This window comes from Onychomys torridus, chromosome 11 (assembly GCF_903995425.1).
Source record: "Onychomys torridus chromosome 11, mOncTor1.1, whole genome shotgun sequence".
Lineage (NCBI taxonomy): Eukaryota > Metazoa > Chordata > Mammalia > Rodentia > Cricetidae > Onychomys > Onychomys torridus.
Genome location: NC_050453.1, coordinates 33,445,678 through 33,467,064, shown reverse-complemented (window position 1 = coordinate 33,467,064; position 21,387 = coordinate 33,445,678). Strand labels below are relative to the sequence as shown.

General features: G+C 41.0%; 1 protein-coding gene across 4 annotated transcripts in view; it reads right to left on the bottom strand.

The window, feature by feature from the left end:
• Dars2 (aspartyl-tRNA synthetase 2, mitochondrial) overlaps positions 1 to 21,387 on the bottom strand; it is a 33,108-nt gene that overhangs the window by 6,878 nt on the left and 4,843 nt on the right. For 2 of the 4 annotated variants that reach the window (XM_036202672.1, XM_036202676.1), the window contains 10 exons: positions 20,596 to 20,697; positions 20,141 to 20,236; positions 18,000 to 18,123; positions 17,095 to 17,141; positions 14,778 to 14,884; positions 13,243 to 13,312; positions 10,369 to 10,548; positions 4,562 to 4,669; positions 3,043 to 3,105; positions 42 to 194 (listed from right to left, as the gene is read on the bottom strand). In XM_036202672.1, coding sequence (XP_036058565.1) covers positions 42 to 194; positions 3,043 to 3,105; positions 4,562 to 4,669; positions 10,369 to 10,548; positions 13,243 to 13,312; positions 14,778 to 14,884; positions 17,095 to 17,141; positions 18,000 to 18,123; positions 20,141 to 20,236; positions 20,596 to 20,697 — 1,050 coding nt within the window. The remainder of the gene's footprint in view (positions 1 to 41; positions 195 to 3,042; positions 3,106 to 4,561; positions 4,670 to 10,368; positions 10,549 to 13,242; positions 13,313 to 14,777; positions 14,885 to 17,094; positions 17,142 to 17,999; positions 18,124 to 20,140; positions 20,237 to 20,595; positions 20,698 to 21,387) is intronic. The other 2 variants (XM_036202673.1, XM_036202674.1) reach the window with 2 other exon arrangements.

Here is a 21,387-nt window from a genome sequence, read left to right as displayed (position 1 = left end):
CAACCTTCTGCACACCCACGTGCTGAGACAATTTTACTTACTGCTTTCTTGGGTTCCCCAGCAGTCAGAAGCACCATGTCTTCCTCTTGGATCTCCATCAATCTAGTTAATTCCAATCTTTCCTCCTCCATTATGAATTTAGCAAATGGTGAACTCCAGTTCCTCTTGGCATTCAGGAATATAGGTAGGACTTCCTTGATAAAGAAAAGGCTTACTGATTTTTAAAAAAGTGAGATGGATTTGTTTTCTCAAAGAACAAAGATTCTTGTTCCAAGCAGAAGGCAACTTACACCATCTCTTTCCCATCGTGAACCCCTTCAAAGCAATACAAAATAACAAATTTTAAAGTTAGGCCTGGGGTGCAGGCCTGTAAGCCAGCTACTCAGGAGACTGCAACAGGAGGCATGCCTGAGCTACAGAGTAAGTCAAGGCCAGCCTAGGCAACTCAGTGAGACCCTGTCTAAAAAAAAGGAAAAATAAAAGGACGGCAGAAGATATGATTGATCTTAGTGGTAGAGCACTTGCCTACTTGGGAGAAGCCCTAGAAGTTTCTGTGATTTTTTTTTTCCTTTCACTTTTAGCAGATTGCAAGTGAATGGAATAAGAATGACATCCAGGGCCAGTGAGATAACTCAAGTGTGTGACCTCTGCATGTATCCCCACCCCCATCACACACACACACACATACATACAATAACAAGTAGATACATTTTTTAAGAATTTAGTAATTGGGAGGGCTGGAGAGATGGCTCAGAGGTTAAGAGCACTGACTATTCTTCCAGAGGTCCTGAGTTCAATTCCCAGCACCCACATGGTGGCTCACAACCACCTGTAAAGAGATCTGGTGCCCTCTTCTGGCCTGCAGTCATACATGCTGTATACATAATAAATAAATCTTTAAAAAAAAAAAAAGAATTTAGTAATTGGAAACATGTGCACTACATTTCACTTGTTTTTGTTTGCAGCAGGGTCTTGCTACCTAATCTAGGCTGATCTGAGCTCACGGCTGTAACGTTTTAGCTTCCTAAACATGGGTACACGTGTGCTACCATGCCCAGTCTGAAATACGTCTAGAGAGAAAAAGAGAAAGAAAGGATGGCTTTTAAATTGTACTTTATCAATAGTTTTGCATAGTCTTTTATTTTCTAAAAATTTGCCTTGTTCCATTTTGGAAATTCCTTCCCTCCTTCCTTCCTCCCTGCACTGATGATTGAGCCTAAGGCCTTGTACTTGCTAAGCAAGCACTCCCCAAGAGTACCAACCCAAGTCAGTCTCAGTCTCTAAAAGTTTGAGACAGGATCTCATTATGTTACCACGGTGGCCTTAACTCATTAGGTAGCTCAGATATGCTTTGAATTTATAACCTTCCTGCCTCAGCATCCTGCCCAGGAGTTTCCATCTTATTGAAATAAATCTCTTTATCCCTCTTTGAGTTTGAGCTATGAGGCAAGTGAGGCAAGTAGTCCATTTAAAAAGGAATTTGAGAGCTGGTGTTATGGTGCATACCTATGACCACAATACTCAAGATGAAGGCTTGATGCTCAAGAGTTCAAGGAAGCCTTGGCTACATGAAACTCTGCCTTAAAAAAGCAAAATAACAAAAAAATCAAAAGGAACGTTAATATTAATTGCCTTGTACCACAACTTCCTTGAGCATCCCTGTATGTTCATTCTGTTCCTGTTATAAATGATACTGTGATGAGCATAAAATTTCACTATATCTCCGATACTTTCCTTAAAGTATATCATAGAAAACTGCGGACAGGAAGAGTATGACTCATTTTCTTTTCTAGTTTGTGTTTTGTGAGACAGAATCTGAAGTAATCGAAACTGCCTTTGAACTCCTATCTGCCCACCTCCACACAAGTGCTGAGATTACAGGAGTGTGTCATCATGCTCAGCTGCCATAACTCTGGTTCCAAAAAGGCCAAGGCAGTTTACATGTCCAGTGAAGTAAGAATTCCCTGCTCCTGCTCCTCATTTTAATGGCACCATCCTCTAAGCCCAGAACATAAAATGTGTTGGTCAAAGGTGCACTCATAAGTTTTAAAAAGGATGCAGGGAGAAGAACCAGTAGGCTTCTTCACCCTTGCCATGCTAATGTCAAACCTCGACCACCTAGGAAATTCATTTATTTAATTTCTTTTAATTTTAATTTTTATTTTGGTTTTTCGAGTGTAGCTTTGCGCCTTTCCTAGAACTCATTTGGTAGCCCGGGCTGGCCTCAAACTCACAGAGATCCACCTGGCTCTGCCTCCCGAGTGCTGGGATTAAAGGCGTGTGCCACCACTGCCTGGCTTATTTAATTTTTTCAAAAATAGTTTATTTGTTTGTATTTTATGTACACTGGTGTTTTGCCTGGCAGCCCCATTAATTAAATTTATTTAATTTTAAAAACTGGATTAAAATACTTTTGTGTATGTATATTAGAAGAACATGGTTTAATTTTCAGTACGACAGTAATTTCAATTGTTGGCTGGAGATGGTTCAGTGGTTAAGAGCACTGGCTGCTCTTCCAGAAGACCCAGGTTCAATTCCCAGCATCCACATGGCAGCTCCCAACTGTCTGTAACTCTGTTCTGGGGGATCTGACACCCTACCCTCACACAGACATAGATGCATGCAAAACACCAATGTACATACAATACAAATCAAGTAAATTATTTAAAAAATTAAATTGTCTATCTAAATTGAAGTCTTTCAGTAAAAATAGATGCACAGCAAAAATATGATCTGAAATAATGACTCTCAAACCTAAGAGCTCAGCAGTTAAGGGCACCAATTGCTCTATCAGAGGATCTGGGTTCAGTTCCCAGCACCCACATAGTGGCTCACAACCATCTGTTACTTCAGTTCTAAGGAATTCAGAGGCCTCTCTGGGTCCATGGGTAGCAGGCATACACTTGGTGCACATACATACATGCAGGCACAACACTCACACACACTACAAAACAAAAATAAATCTAAAAAAACAAACCAACCAAGACTAGAGCCCCACAATTGTTAGTAGAACACGGATTCCCACAAAATGCTGTCCCTTACCTGACTGAAATGGTGAGCTGCAAACTCTTTGATGAATTCAATGTCTTGCTTTCTTAAGTACTTCTGAAGAAAGAAAATCAAAGTAAACTCATCAATGTGACAGTTGGCTTTATGAACAGGTTCCCAATGTCCAGTAAGATATAAGCACATTTGTTTGTGTCTTCCCATCACAATAGCGGGACTTAACAAAAACGATTTCTTCTTCAAAATGACACGTTTTAAGGCTTGCCGCATCTTCACAGGATCATTACTTCCCAACCACAGAGGTAGGTCTCACTGGAGACTGCCGTGGCTGTTACCAGTAGACATCATGCAACGTGCAGGGCAAGCACAAAGGGGAGTTCCACAACTTCAGATCGAGAGGATCCAATTCTGATGACTTCCGGTTCCTTTAAATAGATATGAATTTCTTTTCTTTCTTTTTCTTTTCTTGTCTTTTTTTTTTTTTTTTTTTTTTTGAGATAGGGTCTCATTCTGTAACTGAGGCTTCTCTGCAACTGATGATGTAGACGAGGGTAGCTTCCTGCTCTTTTTTTTTTTTTTTTTTTTTGAGCTTCTTGCTCTTAACTCCTGATTAAAGGCATATGCCACCATGTCCAGCATGACTGAGGTTTTAAAAAGATTTTTATTAGTTTTTATGTGCACTGGTATTTTCTATGTGTAAGGGTGTTGGGTCCCCTGGAACTGTAGTTACAGACTGTTGTAAGCTGCCATGTGGGTGCTGGGAATTGAACCTGGGTTCTCAGGAAGAACAAACAGTCAGTGTTCTTAACTGCTGAGCCATGTCTCTAGCCCCAAGATTGAGTTGTTGTTGCTTTTTTTTTTTTTTGGTTTTTTGAGACAGGGTTTCTCTGTGTAGCCCTGGCTATCCTGGGATTCGCTCTGTAGACCAGGCTGGCCTCGAACTCACAGAGATCCACCTGCCTCTGCCTCCCGAGTGCTGGGATTGAAGGCATGTGCCACCACTGCCCGGCTTATCATTATTTATATAATAATTTTAGGGATACTAATTAGACTTTCTATAAAAACACTTTTTTTTTTTTTATAGACAGGGTTTCTCTATGTAGACCAGGCTGGCCTCAAACCTGAAGATCCGCCTGCTTCTGCCTCCCAAGTGCTGGGAATAAAGGCATGCACCATCTACTTTTTTATTTTTCTCCCCCAAGACAGAGTCTCTCTATGTTGTACCTTTGGAGCCTGTCTGGAACTTGCTCTACAGATCAGGCTGGCCTCAAACTCACAGAGATCCACCTGTCTCCAAGTGCTGGGATTAAAGATGTGACCCACCACCACCTGGCTTATATTTTCTTTTTTGAGATAAGGTCTCACTATGTAGCCTTAGGCTGGCCTCCAACTCACAGAGATTCTCCTACCTCTGCCTCCCAAGTGTTGGGATCAAAGGTGTGTAACAACATACTGAAAATACGTTGTTACATTATTCTTTCTTAAGTGTTCATGTACCAGAATTGAATATATTTTCTTCCAAAATATACAATCTAGAGAATTGTGCTTCACTTACTGCTCCTTCATGAACACATATGGCTTTGATAGTTCCTTGGGGCTTAGCCAGTGCATCTCGAAGAAATCTGATCTCTGTGTTTCTGAACACATCACTGATATCCACAATCTATAAAATGGATAATAAAAAGGATTAAACACAGTCATTTTCACCTAAAATATTTTATAAATAGGGGGGTTTTTTTGCTTCTTTATATTTTTCATGTGTATTTGGTGTGTGTGTATGTGTATGCGTATATGTACAGTTGCACTGTTGCATATATGCAGGCACATGAATGGGTGCACATGCACATAACGTGCGTGTAGAGGCTGGAGGCTGATATCGGAAATTGTCCTCTTCCACTTTATCTTTTGAGACAGGGTCTCTCAATCAAACCCAGAGCTCCTGATATGGCTAATCTTGTTAGCCTGCTTGCGCTGTCTCCACTCTTAGGTGCTGGAATTACAGGCACGACTAGCATTTACATGGGTTCTGGGGATCTGAACTCGGGTCCTTACACTTGTGTGGAAAGTGCTTAACTACTGAGCCATTTCTCTATTCCACAGGCAAGATGTTTTATAATTTCATATATTTATTATGGGAGGGATATATATATATATATATATATATATATATATATATATATATGTGTGTGTGTGTGTGTGTGTGTGCGCGTGCGCGTGCGTGTGCGCGTGCGTATGTGTGCTTGTGAAACAGTGCCTATGTGAAGGTCATAGGACAATTTTAGTTCTTCATTTCTACATGGGTTCCAGGGATTGAAGTCAGGTCATCACAGAAGTAGAGGGGAAGTGTGTATGTGTAGGGGCGGGGCATATGGAGGCCAGAGGAGAACTTGAAGGAGTTAGTTCTCCCATTCTCCCATGTGGAACCTTGGGATTGAAGTCAGGTCATCAGGGTTGCCAGCAACCATCTTTTATCTCCTCAGCCATGTTGCCAGCCCAGAAGAACTAGAGCTGGAGAGATGGTCATTGCAAGCATGATGACCTGAGTTCAAATCCCCAGCACCCATGTAAAAGCTGGGCATGGTCATGCTGTGCTTATAACCCAGCTTTAAGAGGCAGAGACAAAGGGATCCTGAGAACTTATTTAAGAAGATAAAAAGAACTACTACTTAGTAAGCAATTTAGCATTTAAAAAATGTATTGCTGTAGGGTGACTGCAGGTTCAGCATTTGCCTAAGAAGACAGTGCTGTGGTAGACCAGGACTGACCCTGAACAGTCTCAGCTAGTATTCTGTATTCAGATGAACACAGAATGGTTGTATATATGAATGTACTTAGGTAATGATAATAATCATCGTGTATGTATTTAATCCCAGCACTCAGGAGGCAGAGGCAGGTGGACTGCTGAGTTTGAGGCCAGCCTGGTCTACAGAATGAGTTCTAGGACAGCCAGAGCTACACAGAGAAACCCTGTATTGAAAAACAAAAAAGCAAAACAAGAAGAATGTACTTATGACTTTGTGTGGATATCTGTTCTTAAGACCAAGGGATATTACTCTCTAAGGACAAGTAATGGGAGATTTTTAATAAAACTGCCACATAAAAATTCTACTCTTAGCTGGGCAGAAGGTGGTAGCCCACACCTTTAATCCCAGAACTCGGGAGGCAGAAGCAGGCGGATCTCTGTGAGTTCAAGGCCAGCCTGGGCTACAGAGCGAGTTCCAGGACAGCATCCAAAGCTACACAGAAACCCTGTCTCGAAAAACAAAAAAAAACAAAAACAAACAAACAAACCAACCAACCAAACAAAACAAAAAACCCCTGCTCTTTATTTATTTTGTGTGTGTGTGTCTGTCTGTCTGTCTATCTGTCTGTCTATGGTCAGAGGGCAGCTTTCAGGAGGAGTCAGTTCTTTCTCCACCATGTGAGTTTTGGGGAATAAATTCAAGTTGTCAGGCTTGACATGAGCAAGTGTCTTACTCCTTCGTTGTTTTTGGGTTTTCTTTGCTCAGCCCCATCCCCGGGGTTTCTCTGTGTAGCTCTGGCTGTCCTGGAACTCACTCTGTAGACAAGGCTGGCCTTGAACTCAGCGATCTGCCTGCCTGTGCCTGAGTGCTGAGATTAAAGGCATGCTACACCACTACCACCACCACCACCAGATACCTTAATCTTGCTCTTACTGAGTATGATGAAACACACTTGTAACCCCAACCTGGGAGGCTGAGGCACAAGGATCTCAAGTCTGAAGCTAGTAGCTTCAGTTACATAGCAAGCTTCAGGGACCCTCACCTTAGAAACCATACACACACAGAGACACACAGACACACACACTTGCTGGAAAGTAAAAGGCTGGAGAGAGACATGGCCTGCCGCTGCCATGAAAAGCAACATGTAAAGACACTGGTAAGCCACAAGCCATGTGGCAAAGTATAGACTAATAGAAATGGGTTAATTTAAGATAAAAGAAGTAGATAACAAAAAGCCTGCCATGGCCATACAGTTTATAAGTAATATAAGTCTCTGTGTGCTTACTTGGTTGGGTCTGATCGACTGTGGGACTGGCGGGTGAGATTTGTCCTTACTGTGGGCTAAGAAGGAAAACTCTAACTACAAATGGCACCCAATGTGTTGGGGCAAGAGTTTCCACCTAAAACCTGAGGAAAAAGATTCTAAAATGGAGCTAAAAACAGCTTCCTAATTGTCTCTCAAGTTAGCAGTGGCTGGCGGTGTGAGCTACTATGGCAGGTTCCCTGGTGTGTGCGTCTGACCTGCAGTGTGGCCGGAATGAGGAGTCTACAAGTGACACTTTACTCTGCTTGCATGGTGGATTTAGCCTTTGCTAGTTAAAAAAAAAAAAGTTTCTGGGCTATGCACTGCTTTGATAGAACTGCTTCTGAGAGTTGATGGTACACATGGCTCCAGACCCAGAGCTGGTGGAAAACTATACCACCGCCATGTTGGGAAGCTGAGGTGGGTGGAGCCAGCAGCCACAGTGGCATTTCAATCTTACAAAGATGGATATTACACAGAGAATCTGGTTTGTGTTGTCTTTGGGATTTTTAACTGCAGAAAAAGATTTGATCGTAAAAGCTGTTCAGTTAAACAAATATGTAAATTTTAAAGGTACCTTGACTTCAAAATTTGGATATAAGGATATGTTGCTTTGGAAAAGAGTCTCTGCTTTTGTTTCTACAGAAAGCCAGAGGCTGTGGATTTGTTCCAGATTAAGATACATCAGGTTTGATCAGCCAAGACCACCTGAAAGGTCTCCAATGACACCATGGCCCAGATGATCCGACATCCAGAATGGTTTCAAGGCAACTGGCTCAGAGGCTCACCCTCACGGACTACTCTGTAATCCTAAAATTTTCTTTATGTCCCCATGAGATACAGCGCCCCCTCCAGCAGGAAGTAGTAAGAAAAACTACACCCACATTCCCAAAATTATCAAGCTGGCTTTGGAGATGGAATTGGCTCACTCCTTCTCTAAACCCAAGCACATTGTTAAAAGAAAAGGTTAAGAGATTCTTGTGTCCCAAATCAGAAGAGCTCTCTGGTATGGGACAGAGAAAAACCACTATTTTATTTAAAACAGGTTGATTATAAATGCAATCTATCTTTTAAGATAAAAAGGGGATATGATATAGATATAACAGGATAAAATGGTAGATTACGGAACTTCTAAAGAGCAACAACTTGTTTAAAATGTTTTACATTGGTATAGATTTTAGTCTATTGATACAAACTTAAAGGTCTACAGAATATGGCACTTAAAATATTTTTAAAATTTAGACTTTTTAGACAGTGAGACATGTCTGCTCCTGGCAGCACCAATTTACTTCAGAGAGGAGGATGGGCATTGAAGACACTTCATATGGAGTTTATCTTCACCTTGGCAAAAATAGCCATTTGGGCAAGAAACTGTTCTTGCCTGGACTGCTCAATCAACTGGACGTGCAGGACCCATAGAAAGGTGACCACTGAACTTTGCTTGACAAAATGGTCCTTCAGGTTCCTGCTTCACAGAGGAAACTGCCAGACATTCTACAGGACACTGAGAGAAGTGACCGAGAGACGCTAGCCCTGTGGGCTGAAGACAAATGCGCCAACTTTACAAAGGAACATTAGGTGACTGTTCAGGCTGCCAGCTGTCTCTGTCTACCCTACAAGACTCCCAAAAGTTGCTTGCATCCTTCTCCTGGTTCTCAGATAATATCATATCCTTCTGAGGTCTTTGATGTGGTTGAAGACTAGATAGTTATAATTTCCTCAATTATGATAAAAGATAAGTTAGATATAAAACCTTAGACTCACAAATATAAGATAGGATATCTTCTTTAATATTGTAACTGTAATTCTTGCTTGACAATTGTTTTGTTATATGTAATTTTACTATGTAAAAGTTAAAACCTTCCTTTAAAAAGAAAAAGTAGCCAGGCAGGAAGTATAGGTGGGAGAAACAGAGAAGAGAATTCTGGGAACAAGAAGGGGAGGCAGAAAGATTGCAAGCCACCACCATGAGAAGCAAGATGTAAGGTACTGGTAAACCACGAGCCACGTGGCAAAGTATAGATTAATAGAAATGGGCTAAATATCAGAGTAAGAGCTAGACAACAGTAGGCCTGAGCTAATGGCCAAACAGTTTAAATAATATAAATGTCTGTGTGTTTATTTTATGAGTGGGCTGTCTAACAGGGCTTGGCGGGGGCTGGAGAGAAGGTCTCCACCTACACACACCCCTTGCTTTTAAAATGGAAACTTGAAAGAATAAGTAGTGCAACACTAACATGCTATTATTCTTTTTTTTTTTTTTTTTGGTTTTTTGAGACGGGGTTTCTCTGTGTAGCTTTGCGCCTTTCCTGGATCTCACTTTGTAGACCAGGCTGGCCTCAAACTCACAAAGATCCACCTGCCCCTGCCTTCCGAGTGCTGGGATTAAAGGCGTGCACCACCTGGCTAACATGCTATTATTTGTAGTGGGTAGCCATCCCAGCATTGGCCTGGAAGTTCCAACCCCCACTGAGGCTTTGGTAATGGTCACGCCCACAAGGCGGGGCAGAGGAGGAAGCGGAAGACGAAGGATCGGGAAGAACTCACTCTCTTGGTTCCTGGACTCTGGACGCTGGAGGGAGACCGAGCAGAGTTCTCCAGAGAACAACGCCGGATTGTGCTATACCCTTGCCAGACCCTGTAACCTACCCCCTCATTTGTAAGTACCCCACAAAATAAACCTCCCTTTTAACTAAAAAAAAAAAAAAAAAAAAAAAAAAAAAAGGGGGCTGGAGAGATGGCTCAGAGGTTAAGAGCACTGGCTGCTCTTCCAGTAGGTCCTGAGTTCAATTCCCAGCAACCACATGGTGGATCACAACCATCTGTAATGAGATCTGGTGCCCTCTTCTGGCCTGCAGGGACATGTGCTGTATACATAATAAATAAATAAATAAATCTTTAAAAAAAAAAAAAAAAGCATGTAGTGAGTAAAGCATTCGGCTGGTTAAGCATTCAGGCTTTCGAGCACAGTTCAGCCGAGAGCCATTGGGATGAGGATTCAGAAGCTTGCAGCCTGAGAAAACAGAATCACCTGAGGAACTAGCAAGGTGAGATAGCTGTGGCTTGTTCTGCTTCTCTGATCTTCCAGCATTCACCCAATAACTGGCCTCGGGTTTGAGTGCTGGGATTAAAGGCGTGCACCACCTGGCTAACATGCTATTATTCTTTTTGCTATAGTTTGGTAATAACAGAGGTAAAACTATAAAGGAACATTAAAAATATTATCAACAATGTAATACATAAATTTTTTCAAAATGCTTGAAAAGACGCCTGAACTATGGGGGGGGGGGTGTCCTGGAAATATGAAGAAAGTACCTTCATCCCAAATCGAATATCTGGCTTATCAGTTCCATAAGTGGCCAGTGCCTCAGTGAAAGTCATGGAAGGAAAAGGGATTGTCACAGCCTCTTTATCATCAGGCCAGGAATACTGCAGCAAACCCTCAATTAAACGCTGAATGCCAGTCTGGTCTACAAAAGACATCTCTATGTCAATCTGAAACCAAAAGGACATGGAAACCAACATGAATAGTCACAATATATATTTCTTGGCTTTAAGTTACCATATAAATAACTCTTCCCAGAAACAATACATAGTTAAGGGTATAAATATTATTATATATCAGTTTTATGTCAATGACTGCTATTGCCTACCATACACCAACTTGTTTACTTCTCACAGCTAGCTCATGGTTGAAGGCCCAGAGAAGCTAAGCAAATTGCTTGCATACTGTAATCAGTAAGTAGTCAGGCTATGTCTGAACCTGGTCTTTATGATTCCAAACTTGTGATTTTTGCATTTAATCACACTAATTAATGCTATTTTAACAAAGCCAAATAAGGGTTAGATAAATATCAGCATATAGAATTATTTTCTTTAAGGGTAGCATTGCCCTCCCCCTTTTTAATATTTTATATGTATGAGTGTTTTGCCTGTATATACACATATATAATTGGTGCTCATGAAGGCCAGAAGAGGGTGTCTGATTTCCTGGGACTGAAGTTACAGACAGCTGTGAGCTGCCATGTGGCTGCTGGGAATTGAACCCAAGCCCTCTGGAAGACCAGTCAGTGCTCTTAATTGCTGAGCCATCTCTCCAGTCCTAACTGTCCTGTTTATGGTGGAGTATTGACTCTCCTTTTAACTTTTATTTTTGTTGTTGTTTGTTTTTTGAGACAGGGTATCTGTGTGTCCCTGGCTGTCCTGGAACCTGCTTTGAAGATCACGCTGGCCTCAAACTTAGATACCCACTTGCTTCTGCCTCCCGAGTACTGGGAATTAAAGGTGCGCACCACCATGTCTGGCTTTAACTTTAGTTTTTATTTATTAATCTGTTTGTGAGTGTATACTGTGGGTGTAGGCACAAGTGTGCCATAGCACACATATGGAGGTCAAAAGACAACTCTGGAGTCAGTTCTCTCCTTCTACCTTTATACAGGTTCTGGGGCACACTCAGGCTGTCAGGCTTGGGCAGCAAGTGCCCTCACCTGCTAAGCCGTCTCACTGATCCATAGAGCACTAATTTTTGATGGTTAACTTTTTTTTTTTCAAGACAGGGTTTCTCTGTGTAGCTTTGCGCCTTTCCTGGATCTCGATCTATAGACCAGGCTGGCCTTGAACTCACAAAGATCTACCTGCCTCTGCCTCCCAAGTGCTGGGATTAAAGGCGTGTGCCACCACCGCCCGGCTGATTAACATTTTTTTAAGGACTTTATCATGATATATGTTTAAACACTAGGAATAGCTGGCATGCCTTAGTTGATGCCCATACTCTTTATGAAAAGGATGAATGGAGTAGATTAACACTACTTTGAGATTCCATCTCTCCCCAGGCAGAGTGCCAAGAAAATGAAGGATGGGGATGGAGAGATGGTCCAGTGGTCAAGAGCAGTTTCTGCTCTTGCAGAGCACCTGAGTTCAGTCTCCAGCAACTGCATGGCAGACAGCTATCTGTAACTCCAGTTCTAGGGTCTCCCATGAGCACCAGGCATGCACATGCAGGCAAAATAGTCACACACGTAAAATAAAATCTTGCTGGGCATGGTGGGGCACCCTTTAATGTCAGTACTCACGAGACAGAGGCAGGCAGATCTCTGAGTCTACTTAGGGAGTTCAAGGCCAGCCAAGACTATATAGAGAGACCTAGCTAGACCTTGTCTCAACTGCTCCATGCTTAAAAAAAAAGTCTTAAAAAAAAAAAATCTATGAAAAAGAACACAAATGACAATAAACGCTGGGCAGAGATTGGAGAAACAAGGAACCCTTAGTCACTGCTCGTGAGATGGAAACTGGTGTTGCCATTATGGAAATCAGTACGTAGGTTTTCAAAAACTACAAACAACTACTATACAATCAGGTCTTCCCACTCTTGGTTCTAGACTCAAAAGCTCCAAGTCTTAGCATAGATACTTGCACATCTGTGTTTATTGCTGTACCATTCACAATAGCTAAGAAAACGGAAACAGCCAAGATATCCATTAATGGATGAATAGATGAAGAAAATGTGTTTACACACACACACACACACACACACACACACACACACACACACACACACACAATGAAATTTTATTGAACCATAAAGAGAAGATCATGACATCTGCAGGAAAATGGAATTGGAGATTATGTTCAGTGAAGTATCCCAGGTACAGAAAGGTAAGTACCCCATGCTTTCTCTCATATGGTAGATTCTAGATTTGAATTTTTATAATATGTGCATATATAGATCATGGAAACTCTAAGAGGGAACAGAAATCTTAAGGGAGAGGAATAAAAAGCCAAGTAGATGCATGTGATGTAAAAGGAGGAAGAGGATGGTACAGAGACAGGGGACTGGAGAGGAATGAGGGCAGGGGATCAACAAAATGAGGTGTGTATGAAAAGGAAACATGAGACCCATTAACTTTTACATTAATTTTTAACAACTCATAAAATTACTGTCCCAGTATTGAAAATCCTTAGTTGTAGCAAGCGTGAATTTTTTTTTGTTTTTGTTTTTTTTGTTTTTCGAGACACAGTTTCTCTGTAGCTTTGGAGGCTATCCTGGAACTCGCTTTGTAGACTAGGCTGGCCTCGAACTCACAGAGATCCACCTGCCTCTGCCTCCCGAGTGCTGGGATTACAGTTGTGCGCCACCACCGCCCGGCTGCAAGCATGAATTTGTAAGAGCAAGTATATATAACTGAGTACCTGAGTAAACTCTGGCTGTCTATCTGGTCTTGAACCTTCGTCTCGGTAACACCGGGCAACCTGAAAATACCTGTAATTAAAAACTAGAGTTAGGAGCTGGAGAGATGGCTCAGAGGTTAGGAACAATGGCCGCTCTTCCAGAGGTCGTGAGTTCAATTCCCAGCAACTACATGGTGGTTCACAATCATCTATAATGAGATTTGGTGCCCTCTTCTGGTGTGTAGGCATACATGCAGGCCATTGTATACATGATAAATAAATAAATATGAAAAGAAAACTAGAGTTAACCTAGCCTTGATTTTAAATGACCCAAATAATTTCCCCCATAGATTTTGCATTTCTGGCTATGAAACAGATTAATACTGATCCTTAAAAGAAACTTTACTTTTTCATTTTATATGTGTATGCTCAAACTCAGGCCCTTGTGAATGCTAGGCAAACACTCTTATGAAGCTGTACCCCAGCCTCAGAAACTTTATTTTATTATGCTCAAATCTAATCAGATACATAGCTGACCTATGAGAGGCTAGTATTTTATAGATGGATTTCAAAATATACCATGCAAACCAGTCCATGTTTCTTTACATATGTACTTTTGCTTCCACAAGCTGAAATACTGCTTTATCAATCGATGCACTGAGCCTTCCTGTCCCATGCCATTCCAGCTCTTGCCTTCATCTTCAGAAATGAAGGTCTCTGTCTCTGCAGGTCTAATGTAGAATGTCTTTCCCCCTCTCTCTTTAAAATTAATTTAAAAATTAAATTATGTGTATATGTGCACATCCATGTGTGGGTAAATACATGCCTGCAGAAGTCCAGAAGCCAGAGGTGTTGGATCACCCTGGAACTGAGTCACAGCCAGTTGTCAAGTGCCTGACCTGGGTGCTGGGAATTGAACTCAGGTCCTCTGCAAAAGTAGTACATGCTCTTAAGCCCCAAGACAATTCTCCAGCTTGATCACAATGTTTACTATAGTTCCCTAAACAGCTCTGGCTGTCCTGGAACTGTAGACTAGGCTGGCCTCGAATACAGAGATCTGCCTCTGCTTCCCAAGTGCCGGGACCAAGGGTATGCACCACCACTGGTCCAGCTCAGAACTTTATTTTAATCCCCTGCCAGAACTACCTAATGCCACCTTTTCACCTAATGCCACCTGACAAACTTTAAATAAATGATGACTACTACAATTTTTAGGGAGCAAGCAATCTCAAAATTCATGTACAAATTTTAACCTCTTCAAGTCAAACAACTTAAAATTTTTTACTATTATGTGAATAATGGATGGGGTGGGTGTACAGGTGTGAGGGTATACATGTGTAGGTCAGAGGACGACTGTAGAGTTAGTTCTCTCCTTCCACCTGTATGTGGGGACTGAACTCATGTTTTGACACTGAGCCACCTCACCATTCCCCAAGCAGACAAGTTTTGTCCCCTTCCCCCTCTTGGTCTTTCTTCTTCCCCTTTTGGATGAGTAATAGCATTACAACAACAACAACAACAACAACAACAACAACAACCCAAAAAAGCCAGTTTACCTGTCTACACCACCAACCATCAGAAGTTGCTTAAATTGCTGAGGACTTTGAGGGAGAGAGTAAAACTTTCCAGGTTCCCTGGATGGTACTAAAAACTCTTTGGCACCCTTTTAAAAAGAGAGAGGTGGAAGAGGGAGAGAAGAGAGACATTATTGAAGAACAAACAAAAAACCTAAGCCAGGTATGGCAAATGCCTGCAATTCCAACATTCAGGAGGCTGAGGTAAAGGAATAATAAGTTCAAGGGCACCCTGACCCACAAACAAGACTCTGTCTCAATAGAACAAAACAAAGCAAAAGAAAAATCCTGAAACAAAAATCATCAACAACAAAACAAACTCAAAGTATAAGTGACTACTGCAAATGAAAACTTAAACACACCAAGAAAATTAAAGAGCAAAGTCCCAATGACAGACAATGTCTTGTTTATCTTATAGTCCCTAAAATAATTTGCATACAATAACATTTACTTATTTAATTAGAGACAGAGTCTCACTATGTAGCTCTGGCTGGACTGGAACTCACTTGGCCCTGGTTCTTGAGTACTGGAATTAAGATTTTATGCATCATTTCCTAAGCATTTTTAAAATTAAAAAAAAATTTTAAAAAAAATGTGTATTGGTGTTTTGCCTGCATGTATGTCTGTATGAGGGTGTTGGGTACTCTGGAATTGGAGTTACAGACAGTTGTGAGCTGCCATGTGGGTGCTGGGAATTGAGCCTGGGTCCTCTGGAAGAACAACCAGTGCTCCTAACTGCTGAGACATCTTTCCACCTTCCAGCAAGTAATTGTTAAATGTTTTTCTAAACGAAAACATAGGGATTTTTTTTTTTTTTAAGCTTAGGACTGTGAACATACTGCAGGAATATTGTACCACTGAATGATATACCTAGCCCATAAACTTTTTTTTAAAGATTCATTTATTTAGTTTATGTATATGAGAATTCTATCTGCATGCATGTCTGCATACCAGAAGAGGGTATCAGATCCCACTATAGATGGCTGTGAGCCACCCATGTAGGTGCTAGGAACTGATCTCAGGAACTCTGGAAGAGCAGCTGGTGCTCTTAACTGCTGAGCCATCTATCCAGCCCCTAGACTGTTTTTATTTTTAAGTCTATAGATAGAATAAAGAGTTATTAGTTATTAGTGTTTGTTTTTTATTTTTTTATTTTTTTTTTAAATCTCAATTCTTTTTTAACAGGATCTATGTAGATACAACTGGTCTCAAAGTTGTAATTCTCCTGCCTTAGCTTCCCAAATGCTAGAAAAAGAATATATAGGGAAGAAGAGCTACATGGGAAAGATGGGGAGTGGAGACAGATCCTTCAGTGATGGAGAGAATGAGATAGATCACCGTTAGGCAAAAGGCCCTAAGGCTCCTAAGGGACAAGGCAGACTGGCGCAGCAGAAGAGTTGTGGCTAGAGTGGTGCCTGTCATAAGCAATGAGGAGGCTCCCATAGTTCCAATCTTACCCCTGGACCAGCCCCCAACCATGGCAGTCGTAGCCTCAGTGAACTTAGCTGCAGGGACAATATTCCTGGAACAAGTCCTGGCTTGAGAGCTGTGGCTAGGCACAGATGAGGTTAGGGAGTGTAGAGCCACCACGAGCCAAAGTGCTTCTTTGTCCTGGTCATCTTAGCATCTTTGCAGACGATGCCAGCATGGCGGCTCGGAGGTAGGGCAGGAGCGAACTTGGAGCAGGTGTAGGTTTTTTAGAAGGGAAGGATAGGGGACAGTTGCTCTTAGCAGACAGGGACAGTTCCTTTATCTCTTTAAAATTCTTATAATTTTTAGTTGACAGTTTTTTTGTTTTAAGACTTTTTTAATTTTCATTACCTTTAATGGCTGAGTCATCTCTTCAGCCCAGGATTTTAATTATATGTATATGTATATGTATATGTATATGTATATGTATATGTATATGTATGTGGGTATGTGTGCATGAATGCAGTGTTTACAAGTCAGAAAAGGGTGTCTGATCCCCTGAAGCTGGAGTTTTACTATGTGCGTTTAACCACTGAGCCATCCCTCCAGCCCAGTTCACATAATTCTTAATAAATAAGGTTTTAATGAAACATGCATTAATGATTTGCATCTATACAATTCAAGGGATAGAAAACTCGTGTTGAATAAAGGCATTCTGATCCAAAATGCCGACACAGAGTTTTCTTGATTGTTAAAATAGCCTAGTTGATGTGAAGCCCCTGAGGTAGTAAGGAAAGTAAATAAAAATGAGCCAAGTGATCAGAAAAGCAAAGCAATCACTGTTATAACAAAGAGATAGTAATAGTAAGATGATAAGTCATGTACATACCCCTGGGGTCCTCTTAAACAATGTTGGGGTTTCTATATCTACAAACCCTAAAAATACAGAAAAGCAGTTAATATATAGGAATTTGCCAAGTATGATGTCAACAGTGAAGTACAAATCAGAGGCCTCCTTTAATTAGGAAAATGTCTGAAGTAAGATAATACATACCAAAGTTGGTTTCAACAAATCCAAGAAAGCCAAGATTTGTAATTCTGTTCATAAAGCTGATGTTTATGATAGAAAATGATCCTAAATGTCTGATGGATTCGCGTCTACTGAAATGCTCTGGGGTTTGAAACATTCAACTAGTATAGCAATGATGAAACAATAAAAAGTATGCAGGAGTGCTCGAGTTTAACTCATGGGAAAGTTCAGACCTCCCAACAAATGGTGTATGAGCATGGGCATCGTGGTCTACCCTGTAACTCCAGAATTCAAGAGGCTCAGGTGCTTGTGGGTTCAAGACCAGGCTGAACTTATCTCAAACAAACAAACAAATAATAAAAGCTGGATATAGTTGCTCATACTCGTAATTCTAGAATCTGTAAGGCTAAGGCAGAACGACTGTTTCAAGTTTAAGGCCAGCCTGGGTTACATAGTAAGGTCTTATATGCTGGACTGCAATAGTGAGACCTTGTCTCAAACAAAAAGCAATTAGAAGAACTTAAACTATTAGAGCTGGGGGGTGTAGGAGAGAAACTTACTATATAGAAAAAAACCAAAGACTGTCTTCAGTAGTGACAGAAAATACTAATTACTCTAGTAGACATTATTACCTTTAAAGGATATGTTTATGACTCAGTAAGCAACCAGTCTACACACTGATCAAATTAGACTTTTGGGAACAGGTGACCCCACAATGAAGAGAGTATTCAATAAAACCGAATGAACTTCAGGCTTTCCCTTACCGTGTAGATTACAGAGATATTCCCGCATTTTCATGACCATCTGGGACCTCAGTCGCAGGTTGTACTGCATTTGGAAACTTCGCAGATCTAAGTACCGATACTGCAAACGAAGAGCCTCTGTTTTCTACACAAATGAAAGATTTTTATGTTAAACATTTTGAACATTAAAAAGGTAGCTAGCTTTAATTTTTTAAACTTACATTTACTTATTGGTGGGGGGTATGTGTAGGTGTGCATGTCTGTACACATGAGTGCAGGTAGCCTTGAGGCCAGAAGCATTCCCAGGAGCTAGAGTTACAGGCATTGGGAGCCGCCTTATATATTTGTTGGGAACCAAACTCACGTCCTTTGTAAGAACAGTATATTTTCTTAACCACTGAGCCATCTTTCCAGTTTATGTTTGTTTATTTTCAAGGCTGTATATCCTTATATTCATCTTATATTCATCTTTGTACTGAGAACTTAAAAAAAAAGTTCTTTAATATGGGAAGTTCAATTCTTTCATATCAGAAATAGAAATAGTAAGAGAATGCCTATAACTTCTTTTTCTGAATGTTTACCTTAGAAATTTATTGTCTTTTTTTTCCATAATAAGGTCTACTTTGTAATTACATTTTTTTTTTTTTTTTTTTTGGCCAGAGCTGAGGATCGAACCCACGGCCTTGCACTTGCTAGGCAAGCGCTCTACCACTGAGCTAAATCCCCAACCCCTACATTTTTTTTTAAATCAATGAACTTGAATATAAGACTACTAAGTCACATAATTAAATGTCTCTTAATAGAGATAGGGAAATCAGCCTAGTGGTGTTTAGCTGGTGTTTAGTTTCACAAAAGCAACTTAAGGGAGAAAGGTTTACTTTGGCTCTCAGTTCTAGTTACAGCCCATCACTGCAGGAAATCAAGGCAGCAGGGACTAAAGCAGCTGGTCACATGACACCCACAGCCAAGTGCAGAGAGCAAGGACTCGATGCATACATGCCAGTGCTCAGCTTGTTCCTTTTCATTCAGCCAGGGCCCAGGCCATGGAATGATGCCATCTACATTACAGGGTTCATTTGCCCACACCAATTGATCCAATTAAGGATATTCCCTGAAGACATGCTCACAGGTCAACCTAATCTAGGCAACCCCTCAGAGACTCTTTACTCATGTGATTCTAGGTTGTGCCAAGCTGACTTCAAATCAACCATCACTGTTGATAAAGGACTTGTCCTGTGAGCACAAGCACCTAAGTTCAGTGCTCAGGACCTAAGGACCTGGGTGTGGTAGTACATACTTGTGATTACAGCACAAGGCAGGTGCAGACAGGCTGATCTCTGGGGCTTGCTGGCCACCCAGCCTGTTCTACTTAGTGAGTTCTAGGCCAGTGAGAAACCCTGTCTAAAGATGGACAGTGCCTGAGAAATCACACTCAAGGTTTTCCTCTGGCTTCGACATACACACATATATGTGCACATGCATACACACAAACACCTTAGTAGACTGGCTTAAAAATTAGGTATATAAACTGGACGCAGTAGTGCATGCCTTTAATCCTATCTTTCGGGAGGCAGAGGCAGGCGGATTTCTGTGAGTTTGAGGCCAACCTGGTTTACAGATTGAGTTCCAGGACAGTCAAGGCTACATAGCAAGACCCTGCCTCAAAAAAACCAAAACCAACCAACCAAATGAACAACCACAAAAGTATATACAAGCCTATAATTATGACCAAGTTTAAAATCATCTGGGTATACTTACTCAGTGCTGGCTACCTCTATCAAGCTTTGAAAATTTTAGCTAAGATCATCCTAAATCCTTTATTCTATGGTTGGTAAGTAAAAAATTGTTCTAAGTATACATTATATTACTATTAGAAAAAGATTTCCCTACTCAACTTTGCCATTTCCAAGCTAGATATAAATTTTCTTTAAACAATAGCAATGGAAAAACCTGAACAATAGACTACTTCAAGTCTTAAGGACAGAATACATTTCAACCTGTATGAACTCCAATAACATAACAAGCTGTTAGTTTGTAAAATAATTCACTAGGATAATTGGTAATAAAATACTCATTTTATAGAAGGCAAACTTATTCTTTACAAATTCTGATATTTTTGATCACTTTCTACATACTTAATTTTATTAATGAGAGGCCCTCACCTTCACAAAGTCTTTAATCTCAAAGGGTAGCTTCTTGCAGGCATTCAGGAGCTCAGCTGTTTTAACTTTGATTTCAATCTCACCTGTTGGCATTTTCTTAGAAAAAAAAAAAGATCTATTTTAGAAAATCATTTTTCAGGACATCTATGCAATACACACAATACACATTTGTAAAACACATGCATTTATATACATATATGTGTCAAGCTACAGTGTAGATTATAATTTTTACATTCTTATTTATATTTATATCTGTGGCTCCTAAAATCAGCAAATATCATTATGTATTTGTCATGGTCAACATGTCTCTTTGTGCACACTTACATGGGTGTGCTGACACCTGTCAGTTCACTTGTGGAACTTAGGAACTTTGGCGCTAAGTGTCCACAAGGGGCGCTATGTATATGCAGACACTGAGAATGCACAAAGACAAACTTTCTATTTCCTATACTAACTGGATTCTCTTGTCCTGGAGGCCGGGAGATAACTGTCCCCGATACTTTCAGCACAGATTCCACAGGGGCTTCACATAAAAGCTTCTTCACAGACGCAGCCGACTGCAAAATACGGGGGAGAGGGAGTCAGTTCTAAGAATAAACGAACTTACAAAACTCTTCAGTAAGTCTCTAGTTTAGAAAAATGATACAGCTTACTTGCTGTAATATTGGAGCTGTCTCAATGGTGTTATTACAAGATATGGTAAATCCCACTGCCACTTTGGCTCCATATAACATAGCCAGTAAGACCACTGAGGATCTTCCTTCCTCCTTTCCTCTGACAGGGCCTCACTACGTGATCCATATTGGCCTTGAACCCTCAGCCTTCCTGCCTCAGCTTCCCAAGTACTAGGATTGTAGGTATGCACTACCATGTCCACCAGCTACTTTTTTTTTTTTTTTTTTTTTGAGACAGGGTTTCACTATGGCTCTCTGGCTGTCTTGGAACTCATGATGCAGACGAGTCAGTCTGGCCTTATACTCAGAGTATATCTATTTGCTTCTGCCTTCCCAAGTGCTGGGATTAAAGACATGTACCACTACGCCCAGCTTGTCAGCTACCTTTGACTCAGACATAGTCTAGGTTGCCCAGGCTGGCTTTATTTAGTGACTCTGTGTGTGTGTGTGTGTGTGTGTGTGTGTGTGTGTGTGTCTGTGTACACGTGTGTGCACATGCCATAGCCTGTATGTAGAGGCCAGAGGACAACCTGTGGGAGTTGCTTCTCCTTCCACCACGTGAGTTTCAAGGAT